Here is a 17688-nt window from a genome sequence, read left to right on the forward strand (position 1 = left end):
CTGGGCTATCGTAACATTTAACTAACAATGACAGAAGCGATCTGTGACCCATGATATCAGCATGCACAAATCATTAGTAAACTGCCTGCAATTGGCCAAAGTGAAGAATTAGGGCATCAGATTGGGGGAGGGACAGTAGATCCTATCAGTGGGCACTGAGTTACATAAGTGCAGGCTCTGATTGGCTGTCTAGTCACACCTCTGCTCTACAGTACTGCTCCATACCAATGCTAGGATGAGCTGCTCCTTTAGATGCCAGGTGAGGGTGGCTTCCTTCTATTTTTAGTGTACAGGACCGTGAAGAAGTTCCGGTCCTCAAAATAAAAAGTGATTCGCCAGCACCTTCTGGATTTTATATGGAAGACCTTGCTTGATCTGTATTAGTTATCCGATTGTGTTTTTCAGGTTGACATTTTAGGGGCTTTAGAACCAATTGCTTGCTTTCCCTAGAGGTAATGTCTCAAGTTACAATCGTGAACCTGGAACTAATTTCTATTGTAACGCAAAGGGGAGTCTGTCCCCAGCATTTCACCTACTAAACCAGCAATACCTGGTGGAATTGGTGAAAAATAATTTTTATGTAACCTATAATTATCTTTTAAGGAGGCTCTGTACTTTTACAGCTCTTGCAGACGACCGAGATCGGGCCGTGAAAAACGGTCAGTGTGTCGGTCGGATTTCCCGGCTCGACCACAGTACAAGTGAACGGGACTCCTGGCATCATAAATGTCTATGATGCCAGGAGTCCCATTCACCTGTACCGTTGTCGGACCATTTTTCATGGCCTGACCTCAGTCATATGAAAGAGCTGTTAGGATTCCATGCTTTAATATTCACGTGCTGTATGCTAATGAGCATAAGAGTCATATCTTCATTCTTAAAGCCTTTTCTAAGTTAACCCCGCCTCCTTACTTTTGATTGACAGCTCCTCACCTCCCCCCGCACACATGAAATCCAGCGCTTGCGCATCGATGTCCTGGTGAGTGCACACACAGGAACACCATAGCGGCGCAGTAACTAAATTTGAGGCCCGGACGAAGCAGGGAAGGGTATCAGACCATAGATGACGAGCGCGTGCTATCTCAAGCAAGATTTCGGCATTCAGGGCAGGCCGGCATAAGAAAAGGCACAAACAAAACTGCCAGATTATTCCCATAAAAAGCACTACCTGTTTGCAGACTGTTATTTATGGTTGGAGGACAAGTTTAGGAGCGGAGATAACAGCAATAACCTTTTGACAGCATCAGCCAGTGAGGGGTGAGAAGAGTTTAATAGGTGAAATGCTGGTGACAGGTTCCCTTTAAAGAGACCCTATCAGCAGTATTAAAATCTCAAAACTGCTGTCAATACGATATAGGGGAGGGGGAGGTCATTGTAACTATAGCTTTATTCTCAGTCATGCAAATTGCATGACTGAGAAAACACTGTTTAATATCCCAGCACCACGGTCAGAAGTGCCACTAAGGCACCCCGGCAATCTCATTCCTGGGGTGTTGAAAAGCTGCAAACACCTTAAATGCAGCAATCGCTTTTGACTTTTCCATTTTAGGGGTTAATGGTGAGGCTGGGTGCAAACTTTGGTCCTCACCATTACCCCAGGGCGTCAGCTAGAACATGCAGCCAATTTTAATTTGAAAACCGCATTGGAATCAGTGCCAGAAAACATCCGAAACCGCCTCCCCATTGATTTCAATAGGATGCAGAGGCGTTTGTTTTTCTTAAGTGGCTTTTAGCCACTCGCGGTAAAAAAACAAAAAACAAACATAACGGTCTCACTATGATTTACACCTCTGACCTCCCATGCCAATGATCCAGCGAGGACTTCTGCTCTCATGGCTGTAACTGAAAACAGAAATCTGGGGACTAAGTTGTAATTTAGGACCCCTACAGGATTACCCAACTCTTCATGCTAGTGAATCCTATATGTGAACTGGATGACTGTGGGCTTACACTATAAATGGGGGGTATTTATTATTACTGTACTAAAGTTAAGACAGGATAACACTAGACCAGTCAGGCAAAATTAATTCTAGCAGCACACGCTGTACGATAATAATATGTCTAACACAATCTGCTAGTCACTATTCTCTTCCTTACACCAGTTAAGGACAGCCAAATTTTGCACCAAAAGCTATTTAAAAAAAAAACCACAGTCACATTAACTCCTTAACTACCCCCCCCCCACACACACACACACTTTTGTTAGACACTTTTCAAAACAGTCGGGCGACACCAACATTGGCGCACAACGTGTAGACCAGTTCTGTGGCGCAATTTCAGACAGGATTCTGGTGCATTTTGCTTTGTAACGTGGAAGAAAATAGACTATGAAAAACTGTTAACATTTCATCTTGGACAGTGGGAGGCACAACATATAAAAACAGTAACATACACAAGAAAAAGCGTTAACAAAAAGCATAAAAGGCAAAACTGTGTGTGTGTGTGTGTATATATATATATATATATATATATATATAATCTCATTGACCGTTTCGATAAGGCACTTGTGTGTATCAGGACTTCTAGAATGCACCACACAAACTCTCGGATCATTACCAATGTGGTAAATGCCACTTTGCTACTTTTAACAAAACCGGAATTTAGTTAAGTCAAGTAGAATATTGGGGCAAAACAAACATAACTGTCCATCCAATAAAAAAAAGTTTGTATGATTTACAGCAACCTCCCATTCCTTTCACTCATTGCAACCCATGACGCAGCTGACTCCATGCAAACTACAGTAATTGACTAGATACTGTATATATTAAATCTATAGAATAACTTAAGTACTGACAGAATCATTGTATCTTTGTAAGATAAAATGTAACACGCCATTAGCTCGGGATCATGCCCAGTGATCTCCTCAGCGCATTCCCAGGAGCTGACGGCTCTTCAGCTGAAAGTTCTTTTCCAGCTCACATAGCGCCTGCGCTCGCACGTTGGCCGCCTGCAGCCGCTGCTTTAGCTCCGTACACTTCTCTTGGGTGGGGGGATATTTGCTCCCACTACGGTTCTCTTTACTTTGAGTACCAAAGTGGACATTCTTTTTGTGGCGTATAGATGACGATTGTTCCAAGCAAGGATCTGTAGAAGAGAGGGAGGGGAAGACGTGAAAATGTGTGTCAAATATATTACGATTAAAAACAATTAGGAGAACAATTTTCCATCAATACCCCTTCCTCTACACGCATTACATGGGACAGAAGGGTCAAACAGAAGGGGGCTTTAGCAGAGAAGGCAGAGCTGTAAGACCAGACACAACCGATCAACGGGAATGGCATTGTTTTGGGGGCTGACCTTTCCTTATAGTCTTATACACCTTTAAGAATTCTTCTGACCCAGTAGGTTTACAAACTGGAACCCAAACTGATTCAAAGGCAAAAAAGACCTGGTAAAATGGTTGACACCTGGTTATGGACCAAGATCCCAATTAGTCAGAGGGGTTAGCCTGGAAATGAATATTTTTAGTAGGGGCTGTGAATAAATAAAACCAACAAAGCACTACTTAAAGAGGCTCTGTCACCAGATTATAAGTGCCCTGTCTCCTACATAATCTGATCGGCTGTAATGTAGAGAACAGCAGTGGTTTTTATTTAGAAAACGATCATTTTTGACCAAGTTATAAACAATTTTAGATTTATGCTAATTCAATTCTTAAAATAGACAACTGGGCGTGTTTTTACTTTTTACCAACTGGGCGTTGTACAGAGAAGTGTATGACTCTGACCAATCAGTGACTAATCAGCATCATACACTTCTCATTGTTCCAGCCCAGCTTCTCACACTGGAACAATCACACTGGAACAATCACACTGGAACAATCACACTGGAACAATCACACTGGAACAATGAGAAGTGTGTGACGCTGATTGGTCACTGATTGGTCAGCGTCATACACTCCTCTGTACAAAGCCCAGTTGTCTATTAAGAAACGAATTAGCATAAATCTAAAATTGTTCATAACTTTGTCAAAAATTATAGTTTTTCAAAATAAAAACCACTGCTGTTCTCTACATTACAGCGCCGATCAGATTATGTAGGAGACAGGACACTTATAATCTGGTGACAGAGTCTCTTTAACTGTCCTTGCCCCCAGCAATATAGAGTGCTGAGACTGTGGCAGCGCTCCCGGTGGTGGTTTACATGAACATAGCATGTAACCACTGCAGCCAATCAGAGGGCTCAGCAGGGCTCTGTGGTGAGAGATCGTATTTCTGGCATAATGCCAGAAATACAACATATGGCCACTGAAGCCTATGATTCGCTACAGCGGTCACACGCTACGTGCATGTAAAACCACCACCGGGAGTGATGCCAGAGTTTCAGCACTCGATTGCCAGGACAAGGATAGGCAAGTATTGCGTTTTTGGTTTATTTCCTTTTCAGCCCCTACTAAAAATAAATGTAAAAAAAAAATTTGCATCCCAGATAACCCCTTTAAACTCCAACACAGCACTTCTTAAATCGCAGATTCCAAGTAATGGGGATACCCCAGTTAATGGAAAAAAAAATATTTTGTTTACATCCAAAGGCTGAAAACCCATATAGATTATGATTACTTCTCACAGCTGGGGGTTTGGTTTGTAGCGCAGACATACCATAGACATTCTGTGGTACTGATAATCTATAAAACCTATGAAGATTAGAGGCGAGAAGTGTAAAATTCTCCTGCTGCATTTAACAAATTCCTGTATATTATTCCACTTGCAGGTTTGGCAAAGCCTAAATGTGAATTAGGCAAAAATTGCCAAGAGAACACACAGTCTACAAAAATAGTTTATTTGACATAATCTACACAAATCTCACAGCCGACAGGACAAAGCTCAGGGTCTAATAGACACGGATTGAAATAATAAAAAAAACAAAAAAACAAAGACACAAAAACATTGAAGACTACATTGGATAATTCTGCCAATCAAGTAAAGCTTCTAGCGGCTTGCTGTTAACTCTCATACCTAGTCCATTTTCCAGACCAGCACCAAAAAACCGTTGCTCCTTCAGAAGATTGAAGTTCTTCATCAAGTTTTCTGCCCTGAAAAGATTAAAATGGAGCAGCAGATGAAAGTCTATTGGCCATGTACACTTATTTATAGAGCGCCCCTTAGTGGTAGCTGCAGGCAGAGAATGTTAACATTTGACTAAGGCCTCATTTACACGAGCGTGTGCGTTTTGCGCACGCAAAAAAACGCTGCGTTTTGCGTGCGCAAAAGGCAATTGACAGCTCCGTGTGTCATCCGTGTATGATGCGCGGCTGCGTGATTTTCGCGCAGCCGCCATCATAGAGATGAGGTAGTCGACGCCCGTCACTGTCCAAGGTGCTGAAAGAGCTAACTGATCGGCAGTAACTCTTTCAGCACCCTCGACAGTGAATGCCGATCACAATCTACACCAACCTGTGAATAAAAAAAAGACGTTCACACTTACCATGAACTGCCTGCTTCCTCCAGTCCGGTCTCCCGGCCGTTGCCTTGGTGACGCGTCCCTCTCTTGTCATCCGGCCCCACCTCCCAGGATGACGCGGCAGGCCATGAGACCGCTGCAGCCTGTGATTGGCTGCAGCCTGTGCTTGGCCTGTGATTGGCTGCAGCCTGTGCTTGGCCTGTGATTGGCTGCAGCCTGTGCTTGGCCTGTGATTGGCTGCAGCTGTCACTTGGCCTGAATTGTCATCCCGGGAGGTCGGACTGGAGGAAGAAGCCGGGAGTTATCGGTAAGTCAGAACTTCTTTTTTTTTTTACACGTATATGTATATTGTGATCGAAAGTCACTGTCCATGGTGCTGAAACAGTTTAAGTCTTTCAGCACCGTGGGCAGTGACTGTCTCCTGAAGTCGCGTACCCGAACATTTTTTGCCGGGTTCGGTTAAAACGAGTTCGGCCGAACCCGGTGAAGTTCGGTGCGCTCATCTCTAATTTGACACTCCGTTTGGATGTTTGTAACCAGAAAAGCACGTGGTGCTTTTCTGTTTACATTCATCCTTTTGACAGCTCTTGCGTGATTTTCGCGCATGCAACGCAGGACCGTCAGTGTGGCATGCGTTGTTTTCACGCACCCATTGAAGTCAATGGGTGCGTGTTGCGTGAAAAACGCAAGAATATAGAACATGTCGTGAGTTTTACGCAACGCACTCACGCTGCGCAAAATTCACGCATCGTCTAAACAGCCCCATAGACTATTATAGGTGCGTACGACACGCGTGAAAAGCACGCGCGTATAATACGCTCGTGTAAATGAGGCCTAAGGCTGGGGGACTACTTCTTTGGTGCACTGCAGTTCCTGCATTTGGGCCACCACAGACCCTGTAGCATCTACTATTGCTGTAGTTACGCACTTGTTCGGTCTAATACTCCCACCCGCTAGAAGACCAGGATCATTTTAAAATAGGGCCTTGTTTGCATTTGATAGGAAATTAGATTGTGAGCGCTAAAATGATACAGGGACTGATGAAAATCCTTGTACAGCACTGCAGAATATGTTGGTGCTAAGCAACAAGAGAACAGATATTGGTGGAAGATGTATTATTCGGTCTAACATGCGCCAAATTCATCACAGTGGTGCACGCTGTATGATAAATTTGGCGCATCTTCCTTGACCTGCTAGACACTTTTTCCTAATAAAACCTTAGATTTGGCTTAGTTTGCAATATAATTTTGTGCCAGTTTTTTGGCACACAAAGACACCCTAATGGTACGTTCAAACAGGGGGGGATACGCTGCGTAGAAGTACAAAATGTATCCACGCTGGCGGCCACAGGGAATTCTGGAAAACAGAAGTGGGGGGGGGGGGGATAAGAAAATATATATATTATATATACACTGGCACATTCATGTCTATCGGACACCTTCCCGTAGATTTACCTTCCAGTATATTTCTCGCATTTACGTACACGGCTCCTATACTTATCATTGTGAGCACTGTCCACGAACGCGGATGTCTCCGCGGCCCGTCCGTGTGCATGGGGCCTTACCCTCACGTCCTGCAGACCGGCCTCCTGTGATGACATTTCATTCCATGTGACCATTGCAGCAGTCACCCCAGGAGGCCGCGCTGCACTCAGAACAGAGGATTGCATGGTTATGCCAATGGCTGGGGCAAGTCTGAAATCAGCTTTTCCGTTGCAAAAAGTCGCAACATTTGCATATTTGTTGTGGGTTCCCCCCCCCCATTGAATTGAGGGGAGAAAACCCCTGAAACAGAAGGTCAGCGATTCCGCAGAATAAATGGACATGTGGCGGATTAGAAAGCCACACCGTAGGTCAATTTATGAACGGTTTCTAGACAATTTTTTTTTTCCCGCAGCCCATAAATAAGATTTATTCAAATTCCATCCCCCCTGCTGCCACTGTAATATGCTGCATGTGAATATAGCCTTAAAAAGGGTCTAGTGAGTCACAAATACAAAGGCCACAAACTGCACAAATTTGGTGCAAATTACGACACATTTTGGCTGCAGACAATAGTACCCCCCCCCCCCCCCCCATTGCTTTACCTTGACAGTTTATCTTCAGCAAGTCTCTCCCGTACACACAGTTCTCGCTCTCGCTCTGAAAACAAATGAAAGGTTAAAAGGCTTAGTAATTTTTTTTTAAATACAAAAAAAAAACCAGCGTATTTTATTGTTTTGTGCAACTTTGTTTTGTTTTCAGATACAGCTTCTTTGTATTCTGGATACATAGAAGCTGTATCTTGTTCCTAACTTAGATGTGATCGGTAACAGGTGGATCCTGCGTGTCAGACGCTTCAAAAGTTTACATAGCCTTTAAATAGGTTTACACAAGAGCTCGTTGAGAGTTCTGACACAGTTTCCTAAGACTAGGTTCACACGGTGCTGCAGAATTTCAGTGCAGACTCTGTAACCAGAATTCTATAACAAAATACAGTACAATGCGAGTGAATGGGGTATTGTAAAAAAAAAAAAAAACACACAACTATCTCCACCCCAACACATGCAGATCTCCTTCCTGATTTTTAGACTGGCTTCACAATGTTAGGACTTATGCACACGAACGTGTCCGTTTAGCGCGCGCAAAAGTTCAGTGTGGCATCAGCATGTGGTGCGTGGCTGCGTGATTTTCGCGCAGCCGGCATCAGTATGACACTCCCTTTCTATGTGACGACACAGTAAAGAAGGAGGGGATCTTAGGTTTTCCTTCTCTTCTTTACTCTTACATGGTGTGTGAACCCAGCTTTATCAGACCTTGCCCCTCCCCCCCCCTTCTGTTTTTTCATCCTTCCAGTTTTCTCTTTTTCCTATACACGACTGAACCAGAGTCATGACATTTTGTGCCATGGCAGCAACATCACTGTTAACCAGTCTGAAAACCAGCAGATTGTTTGACATGTCCATTATTCTATCTCAATTGACATTTAAAGACACCGTGTCATGAAGGAATAAGGATTGCCAGGATTTATACATTTGTTTCATGTTTAAAGGGAAACCAAATTAAAGGGCTTGGTACTTGCTTTTTGAACTATTATGTTGACAGATACCGCAGTTATCCCTTAATGAATGTAATGGGGGGGGGGGGGGTTCTGAATTATAAATCACATTAAGGTAGAATGAACCTACGCTCCAGACGCTCTTCCCTCTCCTTTAATGCCTTCTCTCGGACCACCAGCTGCTGTTCCTTTAACCGTAGCTCAGGTGGGACAGGGTCTGGCTGGTTAAGCCGTTCTAGTTCTGCAGATCGACGGACACGCTTCTCAGACATTCGGTTTTGTTCTTCTGTAATCCAATCTGCCAATAGGGAGTGCTGCAATATCTCCTCAACGGAAGGTCTCAAGTAATCCTAGAAGAACAACCAACTCACACATTAGACGGACTTTGTGTATGTGCAGTGTATGATCTATGGAAGAGGTGGGCAATTCGGATGCAGCCCATCACTCCATTTGAGGCTGACCAACGACATACGTCACAGCTCCATGCCCACAAGAAATGGCCGAGCCCCATCTCATGTTCCCTCAACAGTATTCACACTGGCCCCTGCCTCTTACTGCAGTCTTCACATGAGCAGAAAAAAAAAAAAAAACATTCGTCTGACGCTCCAACTTGCTCGCTGCAATAATTATATCCCCTCTAAAACAAAGGCAGAACAGGGCAGGAAAGCCAGTGGGTGCAAAGAGGGCACCTGTGGACATCAGTTGACCAACACTGGCTTACGGGCTTTTCTTTTCTATTATACCCTACCCCTCTTTTTAACCAAAAACATAAATTGTACCCAAATTTATTCATGTTCGAGAAATACGCCCCATACCGAGTTTCTTTATATACAAATTATCCTTATGTAGAAAGAAATAGACAAATCCAGGGGCAAGAAGTCCCGTCTAGTGAAGCACTTCTTAGTTTCTGCTGCTCAGGACCGGTTTCTCTCCTGGAGGAACGTGGCGACAGAGGAATCACTTTTTTGCATTGCATACAGAGCTTTATACCCCATTTTCCACAGTAAATAACATTGTGTAGGAGACCTCATAACAGGAGCAAAATGACTACAACTTTAGACACTCACCTTGAGATTTAACGTTTTTGTAAGGATTTGGTTTAGTTCTTCAGAATATCGATACGGGATTCTCCGAAACTTTCCGATTCTAATCTTTTCAGCCAACTCTTTTTGGTTAAAGGCAGTGAACGGTGGCCTTAAAAATATAGAAAGAAATGCACTTATTGGAAAAGGACGGTTACACTCCGAGGTCGCACTGGAAATTTTCCAGCAGAGTAACAATACTCCTCTTAACATTTAAATGAGTAGTTTTAGCTGGGGGGGGGGGGGGGGGGGGGGGGGGGGGGGGTATAATAATTGTGGTAATTAAGTTTAATAGTGCATAGGTAGGAGGTTAAATGCTCTCCATTTATAGAGGGAATTATATATTTTTGTTTAACGGATAATAATGCTCCCATGCATAAGTAGGGAGTATTGGGGAAGATTTATTAGTTTTGTTTTTTTAAACTAATGTAAGGATCTGTTCACAATTTTTGGGTCAAACGACAGACACCTCAGCAGAACCTGACTGACCTGATTAGGAGTAAATGTGTTCCATTGAGCACTGCTGGTGTCCATCATGCAACGGACCTGTCGCATTGCTGTGGCTTCAGTTAAACTGAAGCCACAACATACGTAGATATGAACAGAACTTATAATGTGGTGACAGAGCCTCTTTAAGTGCCCTATCGCGAGATCACGCTTGCTGTCATTAAGTCCCACACAAACGTTACCGAAGTGTCAGGATTGTGAATAGACATCGCGTCCTGGCTGGAGGTGATGTCTATTCACTCCCAAGACACTTCAGTAACGTTAATGTGTGAGTAAGAGACAGCAAGCGTGATCTAGCAAGATCACTATGTGCTGAATACGTGAATGGGGAGAAGTGTATGACGCTGATGGGTCACTGATTGGTCAGCGTCGTACACTCCTCTGTACAACGCCCACTTGGTCAAAAGCTAAAAAACGCCCAGTTGGGCATTAAGAAAAAGTAATTAGCATAATTCTAAAATAGGTCATAACTTGGTCAAAATTTATCGTTTTCTAAATAAAAAACACTGCTGTAATCTACATTACAGCGCCGATCAAATTATGTACAAGATAGGGCACTTCTAATGTGGTGACAGAGACTCTTTAAGGCAAAGTGACGTAGTTGCCTATAGTAATGAATCAGTATATATCCATCTATAATAAACCGAGGTACAGCATAAGCCATAGGTATATACTCTACATCTGCGTATGATACATTGGTATATACTGAGCCTGTTTGTACAACTACTGGCAATAACCAACCCCTAGAATCCGCAGTACTGCAAAAACAAACTGGTTTTCTGTTATTATAATAAGACAATAAATCTCAGCCTGGGAGAGGTCAGACCCCCCCCCCCCCCCCCATGGAGACAATGGCGAGCTCTGACCTTCACATGGCTGATTGCAGCACACAGGACAGCTCCTGATTTGAAGAGATCTGCAGAAGAACCTCTGGACACGTATGACCTTTTTTTTCTTTGATTGAACAACACTTGTCAGCAACACTCAATGTAACAGAAGCAGCACAATTCTTGTCTAGTACAAGCAGTCACCCCCTGCAGCCCGCTCCAAACAGCCAATCGACTGCTTGTCTACTCACAAGCTATGGCAAGTGGCTGCAAGTAAGGAGCTGTTTCATTGGCTGAAACTTCTAAAGGCAAGAGCCGTGGCTTTCCTCTCCCATTTCAGCCTCATGAGTAGAAAAACGCATATGGCTGGTTTTAAAGCGTAAATATACCTTTACAGGAGTAAGGGCCTGTTCACATCAGCGTTGGCTTTCCGTTCCGGGGTTCCGTCGGAGGTTTTCGTCGGGTGAACCCCGCAACGGAAAGTCAAACAAACCACTGCTTCAGTTTCTAATTGCTAATAGTTTCTGTTAGTCACCATTCTGGCAGGTTTCCGTTTTAACGACGGAATCAATAACGCAGTCGAAAACTGGTGTAGAAAAGTACGAAATTCCCCCCTTGCACTTTAAAAATGGTGCCATTTCTGAAAGCTGCAGCCACGGTACTTACGAAAGAGCGCACAGTTCATACAGAAGACAGCCCAGGGACCATATATCCGACTTCTCATTGTAGGACATTCTGTTCATCTGCTCCTAGACAAGATAAGGAAAGCATTAAAATGGTAACTAAGCTTTTAAACCACTTTGTAAATGTCATAGTGACAGGTCAGAAGTTTTAATCGGTAGGGGTCCGAGTACGGAGACCCCCATCAATCGATAAAACAAAGTGGAGAAGCGCTCGGGCGAGTGCTGGGCTGCTTTGCTTTGTTTTCGGTTAGTCTTTACTTGGAAAGCCGATCAGAATCTAAGCGGTACAGCGTTCACCCAAATGCTTCGTTTTAGCGAGCGATTGGAGGGGGGGGGGGGGGTCTCAGTGCTCCGACCTCCAACGTTCAAAACTTGACATGTCAAAAGATTTTTTTAAACGTTTAGTTACCCTTTAACACGACACATATTTAGCGTACACAACGGTCCAACAGATTTCTAGATGTGGGGATTGCGACATGTATTCATACAGAAAAGAGTCAGTTTAGAAAATCTTATGGTCTAGTAAGAACCCGTAGATCACCAACAGGCATTAATATACAGGATTTCTGACAATCCAGAATTCTACTGTACAGCACCGATCTCCCGCAGGTCTGGCACCCTTTTGTGGGCTTAGTAGAATGCCAGGCCAATAATAGTGCAAGGCTAATGGCCTATTACCGTAATAATGTTTGCAGACCATCCCACGATTGGTTATTTCTTAGATCATGCTCACAGAGCATGCAGTTAGTGGGTTAGAACTGGAGGGTGAAGACATGGGTGAGCAGGATCAGGTAAGTAGCTGGGTTAATGTAGTTAGGGGCAGTAGAAAGGGGTCAAAGACAAGGAAGGCCGATCCGGTTTCTGGTATTCCAAGCAAAATTGCCAGGTTGGGTGATGATGCGAGGGTGTCAGTCTCAGAAAAGGCAGCCCTAGTGGATACTGATCTCCCTAACAGCCGGGAGAACAGCCCAGCTAGTAGTCGGCGGGATGGTAATGCAGGCAAGCCAAGACAATTGATAGTCGTAGGGGATACTATAATCAGGAAGACGGATAGAATTATTTGTCGCCAAGACCGCCTCAACCGAATGGTTTGCTGTCTCCCTGGTGCCAGGGTTCGGCATGTGGTGGAACGGGTGGACAAATTGCTGGGAGGGGCTGGTGATGATCCAGCTGTCGTGGTCCATGTCGGTACCAACGACAGAATAAATGGTAGGTGGAGGAGCCTTAAGAATAATTTTAAAGAACTAGGCTACAAGCTGAAGGGAAGGACCTCCAAGGTTGTATTCTCAGGAATACTGCCTGTGCCATGCGCATCACAGGAAAGACAGCGGGAGCTTAGGGAGTTAAATGCATGGCTGAAGTCTTGGTGTAGAGGAGAAGGATTTGGGTTCCTAGAGCACTGGGCTGACTTTTCATTGGGGTACAAACTGTATTCTGCAGATGATTTGCACCTAAATGGAAGGGGGTCCGCTGTGCTGGGGGAGAGAATTCTAGCTGGGGTGGCGGAGTTTTTAAACTAGGGCTGAGGAGGGAGGTCAATGTAGAAAAAAAAGGGGTAGCCAGGTTAGAGAGGGGTCAGACTATATTGGTGGGGGGAGAAACAGAATGTGGGGAGAGGACTAGACAACAAGATAAGGAGATCCTTTCGTTACAAAACATCAGTGTAAATAAAAAGGACCGATTAATGTCAAATCACATTTCTGATAATAAAAGTGAAAAACTGACAGGCAAGTTAAAGTGTATGTTCACAAATGCCAGAAGTCTAGCAAGCAAAATGGGGGAGCTGGAGGCCTTGATACTGGAAGAAAATATAGATATAGTTGGTGTTGCTGAAACATGGCTGGACTCTTCACATGACTGGGCTGTAAATCTACAGGGTTTTACACTTTTTCGTAAAGACAGGACAAATAGGAAAGGTGGTGGTGTATGTCTGTATGTGAGAAGTGATATGAAGGCGAGTGTGAAAGAGACAATAGTGGGTGAAGACTGTGAGGAGGTTGAAACCTTGTGGGTGGAACTAGAAAGGGAGGTGATCACTGAAAAAATTACTTTTGGTGTAATCTATAGACCCCCCAATATAACTGAGGAGATGGAAGGTCAGATATATAAACAGATGGAGCGGGCTGCACAGGCGGGTACTGTAGTGATAATGGGAGATTTTAATTTCCGGGATATTAATTGGTGTCATGGTTCGGCTTCAACTGCAAAGGGGAGACATTTCCTCAACCTGTTGCAGGAAAATTTTATGGGCCAGTTTGTGGAAGACCCGACTAGAGGTGAAGCTCTGTTGGATCTGGTCATTTCTAATAATGCAGATCTTGTTGGGAATGTCAATGTTCGTGAAAACCTCGGTAACAGTGATCATAATATAGTTACATTTTACCTATACTGTAAAAAACAAACGCAGGCTGGGAGGGCAAAAACATTTAATTTTAAGAAAGCCAATTTCCCCAGGATGAGGGCTGCAATTCAGGATATGGACTGGGAAGAACTAATGTCAAATAATGGAACAAATGATAAATGGGAGATTTTCAAATCTACTTTGAGTTATTATAGTGCAAAATTTATTCCTACAGGTAATAAGTATAAACGACTCAAATTAAACCCCACATGGCTTACACCTTCTGTGAAAGGGGCAATACATGACAAAAAAAGGGCATTTAAAAAATACAAATCTGAGGGTACAGCTGTAGCCTTTGTAAAATATAAAGAGCTTAATAAAATCTGTAAAAATGTAATAAAATTAGCAAAAATACAAAATGAAAGGCAGGTGGCCAAGGATAGTAAAACAAATCCTAAAAAATTCTTCAAGCATATAAATGCAAAAAAGCCAAGGTCTGAACATGTAGGACCCCTAGATAATGGTAATGGGGAGTTGATCACAGGGGATCAAGAGAAGGCAGAGTTACTAAATGGGTTCTTTAGCTCTGTATATACAACAGAAGAAAGAGCAGCTGATGTAGCCGGTGCCAGTGCTGTTAATATATCAGTTGATATACTGAATTGGATGAATGTAGAGATGGTCCAAGCTAAATTAAATAAAATAAATGTGCACAAGGCTCCGGGACCAGATGGGTTACACCCTAGAATTCTTAAAGAGCTTAGTTCAGTTATTTCTGTCCCCCTTTTCATAATATTCAGAGAATATCTAGTGACTGGTATAGTGCCAAGGGACTGGCGCAGGGCAAATGTGGTGCCTATTTTCAAAAAGGGCTCTAGGTCTTCCCCGGGTAATTATAGACCAGTAAGCTTAACATCCATCGTGGGGAAAATGTTTGAGGGGCTATTGAGGGACTATATACAGGATTATGTGACAATAAATAGCATTATAAGTGACAGCCAGCACGGTTTTACTAAGGACAGAAGTTGTCAAACTAACCTAATCTGTTTTTATGAAGAGGTGAGCAGAAGTCTAGACAGAGGGGCCGCTGTGGATTTAGTGTTTTTAGACTTTGCAAAGGCATTTGACACTGTCCCCCATAGACGCCTAATGGGTAAATTAAGGACTATAGGTTTAGAAAATATAGTTTGTAATTGGATTGAGAATTGGCTCAAGGACCGTATCCAGAGGGTTGTGGTCAATGATTCCTTCTCTGAATGGTCCCCGGTTATAAGTGGTGTACCCCAGGGTTCAGTGCTGGGACCACTATTATTCAACTTATTTATTAATGATATAGAGGAAGGGATTAATAGCACTATTTCTATTTTTGCAGATGACACCAAGCTATGCAATATAGTTCAGACTATGGAAGATGTTCATGAATTACAGGCAGATTTAAACAAACTAAGTGTTTGGGCGTCCACTTGGCAAATGAAGTTTAATGTAGATAAATGTAAAGTTATGCATCTTGGTACCAACAACCTGCATGCATCATATGTCCTAGGGGGCGCTACACTGGCGGATTCACTTGTTGAGAAGGATCTGGGTGTACTTGTAAATCATAAACTCAATAACAGCATGCAGTGTCAATCAGCTGCTTCAAAGGCCAGCAGGATATTGTCGTGTATTAAAAGAGGCATGGACTCGCGGGACAGGGATGTAATAATGCCACTTTACAAAGCATTAGTGAGGCCTCATCTAGAATATGCAGTTCAGTTCTGGGCTCCAGTTCATAGAAAGGATGCCCTGGAGTTGGAAAAAATACAAAGAAGAGCAACGAAGCTAATAAGGGGCATGGAGAATTTAAGTTATGAGGAAAGATTGAAAGAATTAAACCTATTTAGCCTTGAAAAAAGAAGACTAAGGGGGGACATGATTAACTTATATAAATATATTAATGGCACATACAAAAAATATGGTGAAATCCTGTTCCTTGTAAAACCCCCTCAAAAAACAAGGGGGCACTCCCTCCGTCTGGAGAAAAAAAGGTTCAAGCTGCAGAGGCGACAAGGCTTCTTTACAGTGAGAACTGTGAATTTATGGAATAGCCTACCGCAGGAGCTGGTCACAGCAGGGACAGTAGATGGCTTTAAAAAAGGGTTAGATAATTTCCTAGAACAAAAAAATATTAGCTCCTATGTGTAGAAATTTTTCCTTCCCTTTTCCCTTCCCTTGGTTGAACTTGATGGACATGTGTCTTTTTTCAGCCGTACTAACTATGTAACTATGTAACTATGTAATGCTGTATCGGTCATAAATAAAGAAATGCTAATCACTTACAGGAGACATGTAATATGGGGTGCCAACAAACGTCTTGGCAAAACTAGTGTCATGGTGCAATATTCTCGCTAAACCAAAGTCACCAAGTTTCACATTCTTCTTGGCATCGAGGAATATGTTGGCAGGTTTCAGATCCCGATGCAGCACAGTATGACCGCCATCACTCCTTTTGTGGCAATCTTTTAGGGCTAAAGCAAGCTGTGCAAATACCCGCAGTATGAAGTCTTCTTCTAAATACTGCCTGAGGGGAACAAAAGGTACGAAGGCGACAATATTAGTACAGATAATGTACCCAAAGCTAATTGGTCAGCTTAACATGCTGCTCTATGTAAGGCAGATTAACCCTATACACTGGTGCTTTTTTTTTTTTTTTTTTTTATAAAAAAACCAAAAACAAATAAATCCAAAAATACACATGCAGCGAAGAGTCAGAATGCATGCAGCAGGAGAATCTACCGGACAGAAGAGCGCAGCATGCAGCAGGAGAATCTGCCGGACAGAAGAGCGCAGCATGCAGCAGGAGAATCTGCCGGACAGAAGAGCGCAGCATGCAGCAGGAGAATCTGCCGGACAGAAGAGCGCAGCATGCAGCAGGAGAATCTGCCGGACAGAAGAGCGCAGCATGCAGCAGGAGAATCTACCGGACAGAAGAGCGCAGCATGCAGCAGGAGAATCTACCGGACAGAAGAGCGCAGCATGCAGCAGGAGAATCTGCCGGACAGAAGAGCGCAGCATGCAGCAGGAGAATCTGCCGGACAGAAGAGCGCAGCATGCAGCAGGAGAATCTACCGGACAGAAGAGCGCAGCATGCAGCAGGAGAATCTGCCGGACAGAAGAGCGCAGCATGCAGCAGGAGAATCTGCCGGACAGAAGAGCGCAGCATGCAGCAGGAGAATCTGCCGGACAGAAGAGCGCAGCATGCAGCAGGAGAATCTGCCGGACAGAAGAGCGCAGCATGCAGCAGGAGAATCTGCCGGACAGAAGAGCGCAGCATGCAGCAGGAGAATCTGCCGGACAGAAGAGCGCAGCATGCAGCAGGAGAATCTGCCGGACAGAAGAGCGCAACATGCAGCAGGAGAATCTGCCGGACAGAAGAGCGCAGCATGCAGCAGGAGAATCTGCCGGACAGAAGAGCGCAGCATGCAGCAGGAGAATCTGCCGGACAGAAGAGCGCAGCATGCAGCAGGAGAATCTGCCGGACAGAAGAGCGCAGCATGCAGCAGGAGAATCTGCCGGACAGAAGAGCGCAGCATGCAGCAGGAGAATCTGCCGGACAGAAGAGCGCAGCATGCAGCAGGAGAATCTACCGGACAGAAGAGCGCAGCATGCAGCAGGAGAATCTGCCGGACAGAAGAGCGCAGCATGCAGCAGGAGAATCTGCCGGACAGAAGAGCGCAGCATGCAGCAGGAGAATCTGCCGGACAGAAGAGCGCAGCATGCAGCAGGAGAATCTGCCGGACAGAAGAGCGCAGCATGCAGCAGGAGAATCTGCC

General features: G+C 44.1%; 1 protein-coding gene across 2 annotated transcripts in view; it reads right to left on the bottom strand.

Moving 5' to 3' along the window:
* The window catches only part of NEK2 (NIMA related kinase 2), a 30640-nt gene that overhangs the window by 5820 nt on the left and 7132 nt on the right, over window positions 1-17688 (bottom strand). Inside the window, exons 3-9 of one of the 2 annotated variants that reach the window (XM_075863289.1) lie at window positions 16196-16436; window positions 11519-11601; window positions 9504-9630; window positions 8567-8786; window positions 7487-7541; window positions 4956-5032; window positions 2334-3084 (exon numbers count right to left, since the gene is read on the bottom strand). In XM_075863289.1, coding sequence (XP_075719404.1) covers window positions 2864-3084; window positions 4956-5032; window positions 7487-7541; window positions 8567-8786; window positions 9504-9630; window positions 11519-11601; window positions 16196-16436 — 1024 coding nt within the window. In that variant the 3' untranslated portion in view covers window positions 2334-2863. Of the gene's footprint in view, window positions 1-2333; window positions 3085-4955; window positions 5033-7486; window positions 7542-8566; window positions 8787-9503; window positions 9631-11518; window positions 11602-16195; window positions 16437-17688 lie in introns of those variants that run through there. The other variant, XM_075863290.1, reaches the window with a different exon arrangement.

Source organism: Rhinoderma darwinii, chromosome 4, assembly GCF_050947455.1.
Source record: "Rhinoderma darwinii isolate aRhiDar2 chromosome 4, aRhiDar2.hap1, whole genome shotgun sequence".
Taxonomy (NCBI): domain Eukaryota; kingdom Metazoa; phylum Chordata; class Amphibia; order Anura; family Rhinodermatidae; genus Rhinoderma; species Rhinoderma darwinii.